General features: G+C 37.5%; 1 protein-coding gene across 1 annotated transcript in view; it reads right to left on the bottom strand.

Moving 5' to 3' along the window:
• The window catches only part of rel (v-rel avian reticuloendotheliosis viral oncogene homolog), a 59,000-nt gene that overhangs the window by 24,411 nt on the left and 17,073 nt on the right, over window positions 1-17,516 (bottom strand). Inside the window, exon 5 of the mRNA XM_063055953.1 lies at window positions 8,767-8,858. Within this exon, the coding sequence (XP_062912023.1) occupies window positions 8,767-8,858 (92 nt within the window). The remainder of the gene's footprint in view (window positions 1-8,766; window positions 8,859-17,516) is intronic.

Here is a 17,516-nt window from a genome sequence, read left to right as displayed (position 1 = left end):
GTAGCATCCCAATTGCTCTGCAGTAGAATAGCACACAATCAATACCGGTTCTCATAATGCCAGATATTCCATTAAAAATATCAATAGTAAACCAACCAGTTAAGTCCATAAGATTACACAACTGAAGGAAAGCCCCGCCTGAAAATGGTAGCTGCTTCCTGTGAATGCATTTTGTCACTCAAACTGCTACTGTGTCACTGGATCTCTACATGTTTAGAAGTGTATGGTGGAGAGCTGGGCCAGAAGCTGATTAGGAATGCTATCAATCTATTATTATCAAATATTTTCTTACTTTCTTTTTTCCAATGTTATATTTCATAAAAGGTATATGATAAACATTCTGTATGAATGTGTATAGCCACAAATATAAATATCTGCTTGGGTTCAAAAAGTAGCAATATTTTTGTGCTGTATTTTTAACTAAATAAATATGACCTAGCATTTCTGTACACTAGCAGCTTAAATCCAATGATTTTACCCCGAAAGTTAACGTGAAATAGAAGTAAGGAAGATGTTAAAGTTAACTGCTGTGTCATAAAAATGATCCATAAAATTTAAGTTTTGTGTGTGCACTTAGTAAATTCAAACAAAGGTAGCAGAAAATCTGTACAATGTAGGGTGCCCCTAATATCACAGGTAGAGGTCTAGGTACAGGTTTGATCACCTCATACAACTAAAACATCAACTTAATATTCAATACAACCTCTTCAGAAGCTTATGGAATAATTAAGAGTTTCTAGAAATGAAACATTCAAAACTCTCCTTCAGTCACATTCTGCAATTTAGCAAATTGCTCCCAGATGTGGATTTGAGAGAATAGAAGTAAAATTAGTGAAATTTTGTTGAGACAGATAATAGCCCTGAGTAGTTATTTACTTTGAAAGAAAGGAGCTAAGCAGAGATCTATGATTTGGTCGAATGACAGTAAGGACTTGCTTTCAATAACAGAGGTTAATAAAAAATAAAACATAAATTCATGATAGTTGGTGGAAGCACTATGGTGAACTAGAGAAGAAGCTTCTGCTCTGTTGGTGGTTTAGCAGCCACTGTCTGAAAAGATGGCTGAGTCATAAATATTAATCACATTTGAATAAGTACTTGATACCTTGTTGTCTAAAGAATTGCAGATCAAAAGCTGGAATCTGGGATTAGGCTGGGTATCTTTCTCATGTGACATGGACATGATGGGCAAGTATTCTCCTGTTGCCATAGGTTTATTTATTCAGCTCTCTAATACTAATCTTCACGCACAGGGAATTAATTTTCTTTGAGAATACAGAAAATAACCAGTCAGGAAAATTTATCAGCAACATGCAACAAGTACCAAGATTGTGCAGGTCATTTTTGGACTTTAATCCACTGAAAGTGTGAAAAATAATCAGATTAGAAACGTATATTTCTTACAAAAATGTTTGTGGCACATCTTATTTTAAGACAATATATTCTATAATACTTCAAGGATAGGCAAAAGACTTGTGCAAGATCTACTTTATGTAGTTGTTTTATATTTAAACCATGTCATTTTATTTAAATATACATTATAGGTACTGTAAATTTAAAAAACTATGAAGATACAAAATGATGTTAACATTAATAAATTAATGCTATTAACAATAGCTGAACTTCAAAACAAAAACATTTGGAGATTTACTGAGCTGGGAAACATTGTTATAAACTCAAGCTGTTCACAAGATGGAAACTATTTAAACTTTATTGTTCATCTGTTCTTAAAACTTGAGAACCTACTAGCTTTTTTTTTGCAATTTGTGGCATTTTAAAAGGAAGTTAGATAGAAACTACACTTCCTCTTGTACTATTTTTAAATTGCATATCCTTTTAAGATGATTCAATTGTTTGTATACTGTATTTTAATTAAACAAATATGACACTAAACTATTGATAGATCTGAACCTGAAAACACAACCAATGGCAATCTGATATAGATTTGTTTTTAAGCCACAGCAGTTCATTTCACATTTGGCATGTTGCAGATAATAAAGCAATTTTTAGAACTGGGGCCATTTCCTGCCTTCAGTTCCCTTTTGGACATCACAGTTTCACAGACACCAGCTTCCTGATATCTGCTTACTATACAATTACAACCAAAATGGTCATTGTACTAAACCTGAACTTCATGCACATATCTGATGATTGTTTCAATCACAATGGTCCTTCTTCACTTTCCAACAAGACTTGTGCAGCTCTTGTCACTACAGCTACTTTCAACAGAGAACAGCAGATTCCACAAGTTATCATACAACATTTATAACAGTTTATAAAATAAAAGTTTTTCCACAACTTACATTTTGGATGAATTTCAATACTACCAAGAAGGCATGTGTTTTTTTTTCTAAATACAAGCAACAGATGATAAGTGTTTTAACTTGCTATTTTCAAACAGACAGATAATTTGTCGATTTCTGTGACAGCCCACAGAAATGAGGAGTTATTAACTAACAGACAAAAGAGAACTAGGAAACACAAAATAATCTGCAGATGCTGGGGTCAAAGCAACACTCACAACACGCTGGAGGAACTCAGCAGGTCGGGCAGCATCCGTGGAAAAGATCGGTTGACATTTCGGGCCGGAACTCTTCATCAGGACTGTAGGGGGAAGGGGCAGAGGCCCTACAAAGAAGGTGGGGGGACGGTGGGAAGAAGGCTGGCAGGTTCCAGGTGAAGAACCAGTAAGGGGAAAGATAAAGAGGTGGGGGAAGGGAGGCAGGGAGGTGATAGGCAGGAAAGGGGAAGAAAGAATAGGGGAAAACACAATGGGTAGTAGAAGGAGGCAGAACCAAGAGGGAGGTGGTAGGCAGCTGGGGGAGGGGGCAGAGTGACATATGGATAGGGGAAAGGAGGGGGAGGGAATCACCGGAAGTTGGAGAATTCTATGTTCATACCAAGGGGCTGGAGACTACCCAGACGGTATATGAGGTGTTGCCCCTCCAACCTGAGTTTAGCCTCATCATGGCAGTAGAGGAGGCCATGTATGGACATATCTGAATGGGAGTGGGAAGCAGAGTTGAAGTGGGTGGCTACTGGGAGATCCTGTCTGTTTTGGCGGACAGAGCGGAGGTGCTCAACGAAGTGGTCCCCCAATCTGCGTCGGGTTTCACCGATGTAGAGAAGGCCACACCGGGAGCACCAGATGCAGTAGATGACCCCAACAGACTCACAAGTGAAGTGTTGCCTCACTTGGAAGTACTGTTTGGGGCCCTGAATGGTGGCAAGAGAGGAAACTTTACACTGATCCCAGTATCTCTCCACTAGATGCTTTTGTGAACCTGAAATAACCTCCTTACCCTAATTCTCTATTCACAACACGCTGGAGGAACTCAGCAGTTCAGGCAGCATCCGTGGAAAAGATGGTCGACGTTTCGGGCCAGAACCCTTCGTCAGGACTGTACAGGGAAGGGGCAGAGGCCCTATAAAGAAGGTGGGGGGAGGGTGGGAAGGAAAAGGCTCTGTTGCCACCATTCAGTGCCCCAAACAGTACTTTTCCACCGATGCTGCCCGACCTGCTGAGTTCCTCCAGCGTGTTGTGAATAGAGAACTAGGGTAAGGAGATTATTTCAGGTTCACAAAATCACCTAGTGGAGAGATACTGGGATCAGTGTAAAGTTCTAGCTACTTACTTTACACTGCCATCAATTTAGATTAAGGGACAAAGTGTATTGGGTCAAACTTGGTGGGAAAGCAAGTGAGGACAGGAAAGTAGACTAGATGAGTGGGCACATTAAGGATAAAGATAGATTCATAAAATTATACAACATCAATCTGCTTCTGCAGACCACGGTGCCCATCAAAACTAATCCCATTTACCCATTTTTGGTCCGTTTCCCCCTGAACATTTCCTGTCTAAATATTTATTTTAGTATCTGCGTATACACTTCCAGTAGCAGTTTGAACCACCTTCTATGCGAAAAAAACTTGCCGCTCAGATTTTCTAAAAAAATCTTTCCTCTCTCACCATAAATCTTTGAATCCACTACCCTGGGAATATGAGCAAGTATTTACCCTTTCTATGTCTCTCATACTTTTTTAAAAATATAAACCCATACAAGGTTATCTCTCAGCTTTCTTTGTTCCAGGGAAAATAGTCAGAATCTAATCTAATCTCATCTCTTCAATTCAGGCAACATCTTTCAGAGTCTTTTCTGCACCCGCTCTAACTTAATCACATCTTTCCCGTTGTGTGGCAACCAGAACTGCATGCAATACTCTAAATGTGTTCCAACAAATGTTTTACACAACTGTAATATTATGTCTCAGTTCCTGTACTCAATGCTTCAATAGACATCACTTTGGCATTCTGACTCAAGTTCCATCAGCCATTCATTTCCCCAGTTAATAAAAATCTTGTTATAACTTTAAACAACTTTCTTCAATGTCCCTACAGCATCAGTATTGGCATCTGACTATCCATCTATATCCTCATTGAAGTCATTGCTATAAGATAAACAAAAAAAAGAGACTAAATGAATGGGCACAAATAAAATATATTTGTTGAAGGATAAAGTTGGGAATGCAAAAATTAACCAGTTTGATAAAAAAAAACACAGAATATTGTTAAAATGAAGCAATAGCTTCAAATGCTTAAAGGGGATTTGGGTCTGCATGTACGCAAAACTTGTACATGGCAAGTAAGTACTATGCACAATAAGGAGAGCAATAGATTGCTTGCTTTTTCTACAAAAAAATAAAATAAAAGTGAAGAAAGGGCACCAGAAAGCCACACTTGGGGTACTGTATGCAGTTTAGTCTCCTTATTAGAGAGGGATATAGAAACAATAGTAAAGGCTCAATAGATTGAACAATTAAGCAGCAGAGACAGTAACTTTTGGAGTTTAGAGCAGTCAGATGTGATTTTTGTTGAAATGAAAGATTCTAGGGGTGGGGTGGAATTGACTGTGCAGATGTCAAGCAAATGTTTTCACTGATGGGAGAATCTAGCAGTAGGGTACATATTTATAGAATTCTGTCAGTTGTAAAGAAAGTTTACTTATATGTACCTAAAAACAAGGTTAAAAGTTTGTTGACTAGCATCATCTAGGATTTATTTGGTTTTAGCGACACAAGCAGAGACTAATATAACTGTTAATAAATGGCATCATGATATAAATTTATTTGCTATTCAAAAATGCAAAACACTACCAATACTTTCTTTAGTAAAAGGAAGTTTAAAAAAATAACTGCAGATGTTGGAAACCTGAAATAAAACAGAGAATGCCACGAAAATTGAGCATTTGTGGAAATAAAGAGAAACAGTTAAAATTTCAGGAACTCTTCATCAGAACTGAAAAAGAAAGAAACAAGTTAGTGTAAGTAGCAGAGGAGAATATGGTGGTGGATGGAACATTGGAACTGAAGTTTAATCTGATGTTAACTACATCTTAATTGCCTCATTTCAATCTATCTGAGAAATTCCCTGCTGAATCTTTCCAGCATTTTCTGTTTTGATACCAATAATATCTTCTCTGGGTTTTTCACGGCTACCATTTCAGAAACCTGAGGAAGGGGAACATTAAAATTTTTTAGAAAACTTCACATTTATAATTATCCAGAATGAGGCTAAACAAATTACTACCAGTTTTTTGCAAAAACTAGCTCACACTGCGAGCACTCCATCCCTAAAACTAATTTCAAATGGGAACCATTGGAAATGAAAATATCATGATGATCCCAACTTATGAAGATTCAAAGCCCTTCATCCATCATCAGACTCTGAACTTTAAGAACAGTGAAATAAAACAAACTAAATATATCTTTGTTTCACTTCATGTCTAAGTCACCAGAGAATACAAGTAATGTACACTTGGCTTAGAGAGAGTCACAGCAGCAGCAGCAGTCAAAGGTGATCATATTAGCCAAGTTTAAATAAGTGTGGTATTTTGAGCTGAAACCAGATTGCTGAATGTTTCTGAAGTCACTGGTAAACTTCATCCACCATCCATACATAGATGGAGGAATGTGATGATATCAACTGAGGGAAAAAGACTGGAATGGTGGGGGAACATATTTGTGCTGGGGAGTGGGGAGAAGTAGGACAGTAGGAATATGAATATTTAAATGCTTTTAGAAAAATACTTCGATTTCTCTGTTTTGACTTCTTCTTTAAGGAAAGTTACGATCTTAATTCCATCAAGTACCTTGTTGCAAATGTTTTAAGAAACCATCTAGAAATTAACAAGATGGGTCACAATTATGCAAGTTCTGAACTTAAAGCGTTATGATGTTTAAAGTCAATCTCAATTTGATTACAATGGCATTGCAGCCAATTTAAATTGTACAGCAAATTATTGCTAATTGCTGATACAAATGAGAGGAGTGAATATTTTGTTTCAATTATCATATCAGAAAAAGCTCTTGCATAGAGTCACAGAACACTACAGCACAAAAACAGGACCTATGGCTCAACTTGAATGTCAAGCGACTGAACCTCCCTGACCAACTTCCCATGCAGGATCTTGTCAAATGCCTTGCTAAAGTCCATCTTGACAACATTCACTGCCTTGCCTTCATCAACTTTCCTGGTAACTTCCTCAAAAAACTATAAGATTGGTTAGATACGACTTAATATGCACAAAGCTATGTTGACTATCTCTATCAGTCCATGCCTATACAAATATTTTTATATCTGGTCCCTCAGAATACCTTTCAGTAACTTTCCCACAACTGATGTCAGGCTCACCGGCCAATAATTTTCTGTCTTATTCTTAGAGCTTTTCTTAAATAACAGAACAACATTAGCTAACCTCTAATCCTCTGGCACCTCCCCTGTGGCTAAGGATGTTTTAAGTGTCTCTGCTAGGGTCCACACAATTTCTGCACTAGTCTCCCACAGGGTCCGAGGAACACCTTGTCAGGACCTGGGGATTTATCCACCCTAATTTGTCTCAAGACAGCAAACACCTCCTCCTGTGAAATCTGCAAAGGAAGGGTCCATGACCTTGCTGCTGCATTGCCTCACATCTATAGACTCTGTATCCATCTCCCAAGCCAATACAGGTGCAAAAAATACCCCATCTCTTTCAGCCCCACACAGAGATGACCACTCTGATCTTCCAGAGGATAAATTTTGTCCCTTTCTATCCTTTTGCTCTTAATATATTTGTAGAGGCCCTTAGGATTCTCCTTCACCTTGTCTGCTGGAGCAGCCTCATGTTTTCCTTTTGACCTCCTGATTTCCTGAAGTGTTCTATTGCATTTCTTATATTCCTCAAGTACCCCATTGTTCCTGCCTGCTTATAGCTGCTACGTACCTCTTTCTACTTCTTAACCAGAGCCTCAACATCTCTAGAACAACAAGGTTCCCTATACCTGTTTTCCTTGCTTTTTTATTCTGACAGGGACCTACTACCTCTGTACTCTCAAAATGTCACTTTTCAAGCCCTCCCATTACCAAATACACCTTTGACAGAAAACAGCCTGTCCCAATCCACACTTGCCGAGAGGATACCATCAAACTTAGCCTGTCTCCGATTTAGAATCTCAACTTGAGGACCAGACATATCCATTTCATAATTACCTGAAACTAATGGCATTATGATGAGATGCAAAGTGTTTGCTATACAAGCTTCTGTCACCTGCCCTGTCTGGTTCCCTAATAAGAGATACAGTATTGCACTCTCTCTAGTTGGGACCTCTTTCCCATCCAGCTTTTTACAGTATGGGAGTCCTAGTCAGTATGTGGAAAGTTAAAATCACTTACTAACACAACCTTTTGTTTTTCACAACAGTCTGTGCTCACTCTACAAATTTGCTCCTCCAAATCCTGCAGACTGTTGGATGGTCTATAATTAATTCCATTAATGTGGTCAAACCTTTCTTATTCCTCATTTCTATCCATAAAGCCTCATTAGACAAGCTCTCCAGTCTGAACACTGCCATGACTAGTAATGCCATCACTCCCCCTTTAATCTTTCCCACTCTACTATCATGTTTAAAGCAACGAAACCTTGAAAAATTGAGTTGTTAGACCTGTCCCTTCTGCAACCAAGTCTCATTAATAGCTACAATGTCATAATTCCATGTGCTGATCCATGCACTAAACTTATCCGCCTTTCCTGCAACACACTATGCATTGAAATATACATAACTCAGAACGTTAGTCCCATTGTGCTCAACCTTCTGATTCCTGACTTTGTATGTAGGGTCAATAACATCTTTCTGCACAACCACTCCACTCTCTGCTCTGTCTCTCTGGTTCCCATCCCCCTGCAACTCTAATTTAAACCTCTCTGTGCAGCACCAGCAAACCTTCCTGCTAAGTTATTAATCCCCCTCCAGTTCCGGTGCAAACTGACCCTTCTGTACAGGTTCCACCTTCCCTGGAAGAGATCCCAATGAACCAAAAATCTGAAGACCTCCCTTCTGCACAAACTCCTTGGCAATGTGTTAAACTGAATGACCATTTCTGGGCTCATTAGGACTTGGCACGGGTAGCAATCCTGAATCACAACCCTGGAGATCCTGTTCTTTAATCTTCCCCTGATTTCACAATAGCAATCAAAACATACACTGGACAAGCGGCTTAATGGAATATAATGAACAGCTGATTCCTTACATTGACCGACAATTCAAAAAGTCTGAAAATGCAAACAATTTAGTCTGGCTACCAATAGGATATAGAGGGAATTCAACTGATTGTAAACAATTGATATATATTTATTCTGGAAGCCAATATACAGGTTTTCCTTGTATATTTTCCACTTATGCTTATATGAACTAAAACACAGCTCCAAAATGAGAGGGAGAAGTCATTACCATTAAAGGGGTTAAGTTGTCGCTGAATTCGAAACAGAATGGCATCTTTCACTTCTTTCCTCTTCACACACTGAATGCCCAAGTTCTGAAAACTAGAAAACACGAAAAGCAATTTAATGTCAGAGCTATTGAAGGATATTGTCCTCAAATGCAAGTAAGAAATTAAATAATTCTTTAAAATGAATACATGTGTAAACTAAACAAATTAAATTTGTCTGAAAGGTTAGGAAGGGGAAGAGATAACTTTGTGACAAATACTTCTTTCCAGTGAGAACTCAGTTAAATTACTTATTTAACATTAGACTGAGCAATTTCACAGACAATGCAATTCTTCCTTTAACCTTTTCTTGAAATATACTGTACATACTGCATATTTTTAATATCAAATAGAGGTACTAGCTGTGGAAAAATGTGCAGGAGTCCATTTCTTAACAAATTTGCATAATACGGCAGTTTAATCTTTGGGACTTCCCCACTACATTTCCCACATGGAAAAACCATGACATCACGACAGCATAATCAGTGACAACAGGGAAGTGCTTATTTAAAAATGCAGTATTGGAATAACTCAACTAGTTGTTTAAGGGATTAATGTTATAGTCCTAATACTGTGTTTGTCTACATTATCACAACTTTTGTTAGGAGCCAATAAAATGCCTTTTTAATGAGGTATGTGGCAAATGACACCATGAACACTTGCAGTTTGATACTATACGTGACGTTATAAAATGATTTCTAGCTAACTTGCATTGGTATTATTAGCCCTATATTGCAAAGCATGACACTTATTAGTCTGGCATTAGTCAGACTAATATAAAAAGAACAGTCTTGTTATCAGTGTGCTCGGTTTTCACTGTTCCTTTTAGTACTTTCAGTTTGGTCTCCAGAAATTATGTACCTTTCATATTACAGAAAAGATATCTGTCACTTGCCAGAGGACCAGACACTGGTTGTTTCTGCCAACTGTAGATTTATTTCTATTGAAGTTGGTAAGACCTTTGTAGAACATCCTTGTGTCTGTGTTCCATGCTGCTATTTATAAAGTCAAGGATCCCACATGCTATTTTGACCACTTTCTCAGCTTATTTTGGCACCTAGAGACTCAAATATGTACAGCCAGGTCTTTTTGTTCCTCTGTTATACCTTTAGTTTATATTTTCACTCTTCATAGGTCCTACAAAACAGATCATTTCCCTTCCATTTAATTTCATCCACCATGCATTTGCCGTTTTACCAGTCTCTACCTCAAAGTCTAATACTATCCTCCCCTTTGCTTATCAAGTTGCAATTAGGATTCTTAGAGGTCAGTTCCATAAACATGGTCTGAAAAACAGCCATTAATCACAAACGTCATGTCATCTGTAAGCCACTTTCTCTCCATCCCACATTCCACTCTTTGGCCTGCTACACTGTTCCGACTAGCCCCACCATCAGCTCAAGGAAATACAGCATTTTTCCAGGGTCACTGCAGCTCTTGGGACAGTGCTGAATTTGTCAATACAGATAGCCAGGCGTTCCTGTCTACATAGAACAGTACAGCATAGAAACAGGATCTTTGGCGCATGATGTCCGCACTGACCATGCCAATCTAACTAAGCCTACCTGCCTGCATGAGGTCTGTGTTTCTCTACTCCCTGCCCTATCATGCGTCTGCCAAAATGCCTCTAAAATTAACACATACATTTCCACCATCTCCCTGGCAACATTTTCTAGGTATCTACCACTCTGTATATTAAAAAAAAATAATTACAGAAATCTCTTTTATACTTTCCCCCCTCACTTTAAAGCTATCCCCTCTAGTATTTGACATAACCAGCCTGTAGTATATATTACTCCAGAGAAAACAATCCAAGCTTGTCTACTTTCACCTTGTCATTGATATTTTCTAAAACAGTCAGCATCCTAGTGAACCTGTTTGTCAGAAAGCTCCACAGAAGTTACCTGATCAGCCGAGTATTTCCAGCATTCACTTATTTCAGATATCCAGCAACTACTTAGTAGCACATTATGCATTTCCAGCATTTGTTTTCAGCCTCTTGTCTTCATTCATCTCCTTTTATTTACTCTAAGCTATTAACAAGTAATCATCAAGTGATCAACAAGTTGCATGCCATCTTGGTCAATGTCTCCCATCCACTACATAATGTACTGGGTGGGCACAGGAGTACATTCAGCCAGAGACTCATTCCTCCAAGATGCAGCACAGAGCGTCATAGGAAGTCATTCCCGCCTGTGGCCATCAAACTTTACAACTCCTCCCTTGGAGGGTCAGGCACCCTGAGCCAATTGGCTGGTCCTGGATTTATTTCATAATTTACTGGCATAATTTACATGTTACTATTTAACTATTTATTACTATTTTTCTATTACTATTTATTATTTATAGTGCAACTGTAATGAAAACCAATTTCCCCCGGGATCAATAAAGTATGACTATGATTCTCTTAGATGGTACGAACCACTAAACAATACAGGACAGGAACAGGCCCTGCAGTCCAGCATATTGTGCAGAACTAATTCAACTAATGATTTTGTATGCAGCCATTCTGTCATCACAGCTGGCTAGCTGCACTGGGGGAGTAGTCCTACACCACGGGGAACAGCTAGGATCTAGGGATCTTACTGGAGGACAGCACCCAGAACCACACTGGAAGAAACAATGTGGCATTCTGCAAATGAGGGCGGCAGAACAATAGTCCAACATGGTTTTAACTTAATATAAAACAGGTATTTTTGTTTTCCCTTGTATAAAATATGAAATGTCCATGCAGCTATTAAAACATGATCAAGAAGCCCCATTCATATTGGCTTGAGTTCACATTTGTAATATCATAGGAATATCATAAATTGTTATATTTGCTTAACTTAAGATACATTTTAAATATTTTTCTGTGTACTACTATTGCAGAAAACACTGAACAAAATGGAATTAAGTACAATGAAAACAACGTTTGATTAACTTATGATGTTACCAGCAAAGGAAACTAAATGAGACATTCATCTTAAAGAAATTTTTTTTTGAAAAACACAAGGTAAATTTGTTCATTTGAACAGAAAAGTTTTTGCAACATTTACAGCTTTTTAATTCAATTTTTTGTATAAATTTTGTAAATTTCCTACAGAACTCCCAATTTTAAAATGTACTTCAGCTAAATTGAAATGAAGCTTTTTGATGCATTCCATGTTAGAATAATATAAATAATTGTAAAGTATAATGCTATGAAGGAAAACTAACACATCCACTTTTTGAGATTTAAAAGTTAGCCAAACAAATCTAACACCAAATAAATAATAACTAGCTGAAGTTTTGCATCATTTCAGAAGTAATTTATTACATCATAAGACATAGGAGTAGAATTAGGTTATTTGGCCCATCGAGTTTGCTCCGCCATTCAATCATGGCTGATCCTTTTTTCAGAATCAGGTTTATTATCATCAGCATGTGTTGTGAAATTTGTTAACTTAGCAGCAGCAGTTCAATGCAATACGTAACATAGAAGAAAAAATAATAAATAAATCAATTAGAGTATACGTACATTGAATAGATTAAAAATCATGCAAAAAGAGAAATAATATATATTTTAAAAGTGAGTTAATGTTCAAGGGTTCAATGTCCATTTAGGAATCAGATGGCAGACCCATTTCCTGGCCTTCTCCCTGTAACCTTTGATGCCATGTCCAATCAGGAACCTATCAATCACTCTCCACAGACTCCACAGCTGCATGTGACAACAAATTCCACAAGTTCACCACCCTTTGGCTAAAGAGACAACGATCATACATTTTTAAATTTCCCCTCCTCTTCATATCAGTCATTCACATTTGTTTCTTCAAAACACGAGTCACATTATAAACAAGTCCAGGTGTTTGTAGTATAGAGAATGAAAACAGATATTTAAAAATAAATAAAATTTTTGAATCTATTTTCAGAAATATGCTTTACAATATCCTTCTGTTAAATTCTTACCAGATTATCAGCATAACAAAGATTTAATGAGTATGTATTATCAAATTATGCTAAAAAAACACTGAATTAATTTCAAGGAGAGGGAAATGAAGAGATAATGCTAATAACCTTGCATTTGTATTGATGTTCTTCTGTCAGTCATTGGTACCATTATGTATCAGGGGGACATTGAACATGGAAATACAATCATTAATTTCTTGCACTTTAACAAAGGGAAGGGTGTTTAAAGCCTTTTCCTCAAACACTAGGCATCAATAAGCTAATGTAATCTATAGAAATTTCAAACTATTCCCCTAAAATATTCTGAAACAGTTACATTTTGTTGCATGAGGTATGCGTGAGATTTTAAATGAGGAGAGAATATCTATGTTATTGTGTGAATGAAGTCACTGGATAAAAGTACTGGTAGATACAAAGCAGCTTCTTTATTCAACAGAAACATGGTACAGCAGGCATCATATAGAGATGCTTTCAGTCAAAAGGTGTGGCTGGCCCAACGTAGTGCTCAATATTTTTTATGTGCCAAATATCAAAGGACAACTCCATATTTACAATGTATGGGCAATGCTTTCTTGAAACTGCACACAAACTTCACACCTCCCGATTCACATCCACACCACAGACATAGGAATGAATTTTATTCAGCATTATTTGGCCTGGGATTCAGGGCTTTTAGGAGCCCATTGTTCAGAGATGCACTCAAAAAGAAATCCACAATACATATTCAGACGTGAAGACTGGTAACTGAGTCATTTGCTAAACATGCTAAACCCAATAATTGTCCTAACGATCTACTTAGAAAATTCCCTGATCTGGATAAAAAGAACTAAATGCATAGGTGAATGGAATTCCATTGATGAATTTCAAAATAAATTATGTAGTTAAAACAATATTTATTGTACTTTTACTACACATTCTGAAAAATGCTAATTAATATTGTGCCTTTTACTGCCTGACTCCTACACTGACAGTCACTGTCCTACAGTGTTTTCATATGCTCTGCTGCTACCTAGAAGAGTTCTTCTTCCCAAAAATCTTTGTCACTATCATTTCCTTTCAATGTCAACTTATGTTCAGATACTTCTGTACCTAGCAGCTCTTAATGTACATACAATCAATGTATACTACACAAGTTAATTGTATGTATATATGATCACACGTAACAGTTACTTGTATATTGTGTTTTATAGGATTGTTTTTATATTTATTGTGCTTTTTCATACTGCATCAGATCCAGAGTAACAATCATTTTGTTCTCCTTTACACTCCTTTACTGAAAAATGACAAACTACCTTGAATCTTGAGAAAATCCTACTTATCTGAAGCCCTATTGCCTGATGTTAGGATTTCACAATTGACAGCTGACGGCAATAAACATTGGTAAAGAGAAGGTTCATGCAGCACAGATCAGTAATTCTTTGTAGGTGGCTTCATTAAGAGGTTAGTGAACATGGCTGGTTTATTATTAAAGAAAAGAACTTAGATCTATATCCAAAAAGACCCGGAATCTAACTAGCTGTCCTTGGCATTACCATTTCAGAAAGTTCCATCACCAATATTCTAGGATCACCATGGAAACTTAACAGGAGAAGCTGCTTGAATATTGTGGATACAAGAACAGATATTCAGGCCAAGTACTCTACACCAAATGACTCAACTCCTCACCCACCAACAACTTTCCATTATCTACAAGGCACATTACTGCTCTAGAAAAGCTGATGCCTCAGCTTTAGCGACCTGTCATCAACCACGTCTATATAGAGCATGCTCTTTCTGTGACAATGTGGCTTTACTCCAGGAGCTCTAGTTTCCTCCTACTCCCAAAGATGTGCAGATTGATTGGTTATTTAGCAACTGGTAATTGTCTAAAGTTTGTAGGTAAATGATAGAACTGGGGAAGAGTTTATGGGAATATGCAGAGTATAAAATGGGATTAGTATAAATGAGTGATTAATAGTTAGTGCAGATTCAGTTGACTGAAATACCTGTACCCATGCTGTTTGACTCCAAATCAGGAATATGGCAGAAAATTTATCATTTTCCTGTATGTCCACCATAAGCCATCACTATAAACTGTTACAAAAGTGCACATCATCCATAAGATTTGCTACAGCAACTTGCCACGATGTCTTTAATAACTTAAAATCCAGCCAACAAAAGGACTTGGGTAGTTCGCAAAAGGGAACCCACCACCTACAACTTCCCTTCCAAATAACAGGATGAATTTTGGATATTAACCCTAATGCGAGCTTTACTACTTGTTGCCTCATTACTTGTTTAAAATATAGAGTCAGTGGGCAATCTAATATGTGAAGTGATAAACCATATGCTAAAGCTAAATCTGTACTTTCAGTCAAATTATTATGCATTAGAAAGAGCAGAAGCAAAAAGATATTTTAAAAGAAGACAGTTTGATTGCTTAGTGGATTTTTGGAACCAAATTAGAATTAATTATAGTTGCACCACATTTTGGTGAAAGTCCTAACGATTGAAATAGTGGTCAACATTTCTTTTAGTCCAAAGTGATCATGTCATAATCTAAAAATTGGTAGTTGGAAAATGCAAACAATTTTATAGACATAACTGAAATTTATCAAAACAAACCAGTAACATTTTAGAAAAGGCAGGAAAAATCTATTTTAAGGTATTTATTGGAATATAAAAATGTATGACTCATATCAGTGATTGATTACACAGTGCCAAAACGAAGGAGATTTTCATTACTGAAATTGTAACTAATTAAGATTAGCTTCAAACTGGACATTTTTAGGTTTTGTAATAAAAAAGGCAATCCGTTTCTTGGGCGACACACACAAAATGCTGGAATACCTTAACAGGTCAGGCAGATGAATGGTTTACTTGAAGCACCAAAAGGCAACAAAATTTATAATCTAAATTGTATTCAACAATATTTTCATTCTTCACAATATCATAATTTTGTGCTGTGTAGTATGATGTGGGCAGTCATGGTCTCCATGACCATGATTGCTCTTGGCAATTTCTTCTACAGAAGTGGCTTGCCATTGCCTTAATCTGGGCAGTGTCTTTACAAGATGGGCAACCTCAGCCATTATCAATACACTTCAAAGATTGTCTGACATCAGTGGTCACATAACCAGGACTTGTGATATGCCTCAGCTGCTCATACAACCCCACACATCAATTGCTCCCATGGCTTCATGTGACCCTGATTGGTGGGACTAGGCAGGTGCTATACCTTGCCCAAGGGTGACCTGCAGGCTTATGAAGGCAAGGAGTGCCTTAGACCTCCTTTGGTAGAGACACATCTCCACCCCACCACCCAATCTTAACAAATTTAAGGCTAAATGAACATCCCAGCTAGTCATTTACAATGCACTGGAAACATTAAATTGGTAGGAAAGTCGACTTCTTCCACATGTTACACAGAAAAACCAGTTTCACAAATAAAAATGATTTGGCATGCACACCCAATTAATTACATTGTTCTACTTCTCAGCTTAATGGAACTGATACTCAGCACTTATGTCAAAATTGTACATGCAATAAAACAGGAAAAAGGAACAGCTTCCTTGGAATAGATGGTAGTAAACACATTTCTGGCTACCTACACCATTTAAGTTTTTTTCCCCATGCAAGGAAAAGAGACAAAAAAAAACTATTGTCAATTTAGAGTCCTTCTATAAGCCTTCTATAGGCCAAGTAGGCCTTTTCTGTAACTTTTGCTAAGGCTGTTTTGGGAGGTACACAGGCTCAGCCGTGCTGACTAATACGGTGGCTTATTTCCCTCAAAGGGGAACCCCCCACACCCCACTGCCCTTGATTTAGTGCCTAGCCCATTGCCCAGCTGAACTTGGGAACTCCCCATGTAGAGAAGGAAGCCATGTAACTGCACTAGATGTGTTCTCTCTCTCTCGAACACCTTAAACTAAGTAGCCAAACTTCTCAGGAGAGGGTTAGAAACACGTGTAATTAAGAAAGGGCTTAAAAATCCCACTTAACCAGATTTTCAGAAGGACACAGCATGCAACACCAAAACTAGTATTTCTTACATTGCCATCTCTGAAACAGGTTGACAACTTAAAGGAGGAAAGAAATAGACACATACTGAATTATTCACAAGCTCATCATGGTCTCACACAGCTAATTAGGTACTTTTGAGATTAGGTACTGTTGTAATGAGAGACACACATTAGTCAACACTTTCAGAGAAAAGTTTCAATTTAAAGCAATGAAATATATGAGAAGCAAAGCAGTCTTAGATGCTGACGAAGGACTAGGTGAAGGCTAAGGTGACACTACTCTTGAAACCGTAGCATGCATTTCACCCCCCCGCCACTCCCCAAACTCCTTCTTCCACTTTAAGAAAGCAGATTTTGTTTAATGATATCAAAGATAGCACAATGGCAATCCAACTCCTTCAGTTTTGCGTTGAGGTGCATGCACATATTATGCACTAAATCTCCAATGAGAAACTTGAACCCATTGACCTTCTGATTCGGATACAGCCAGAGTGCCACCGTTGAGGGAAGAACCAATGAGTATGTCTGGTCTGCACTAGATTTGTGCTGTGTGCTCAAACCCACTAAATAGATTGAGGTTACAAAAACTTCTTAAAATTAACTCAAACAACTAGGAAGAGACTGTTATTTCAGTGGTCTGGGTAAGTTTCAGATTCCAATAACTCTCAGTATCACCTTTACAAAAATATTAATTGTACCTCTCACTAATTTACCAAAGGATTATATGCAAGATTTATCAAGATTATCCCAGATAAAGCATCATTTTTTTTTCAATTTCTGAT

The sequence above is a fragment of the Mobula hypostoma genome, chromosome 8 (assembly GCF_963921235.1).
Source record: "Mobula hypostoma chromosome 8, sMobHyp1.1, whole genome shotgun sequence".
Classification (NCBI taxonomy): domain Eukaryota; kingdom Metazoa; phylum Chordata; class Chondrichthyes; order Myliobatiformes; family Myliobatidae; genus Mobula; species Mobula hypostoma.
The sequence above is the reverse complement of the archived record's forward strand: the minus strand, read 5'-3'. Positions and strand labels throughout refer to the sequence as shown.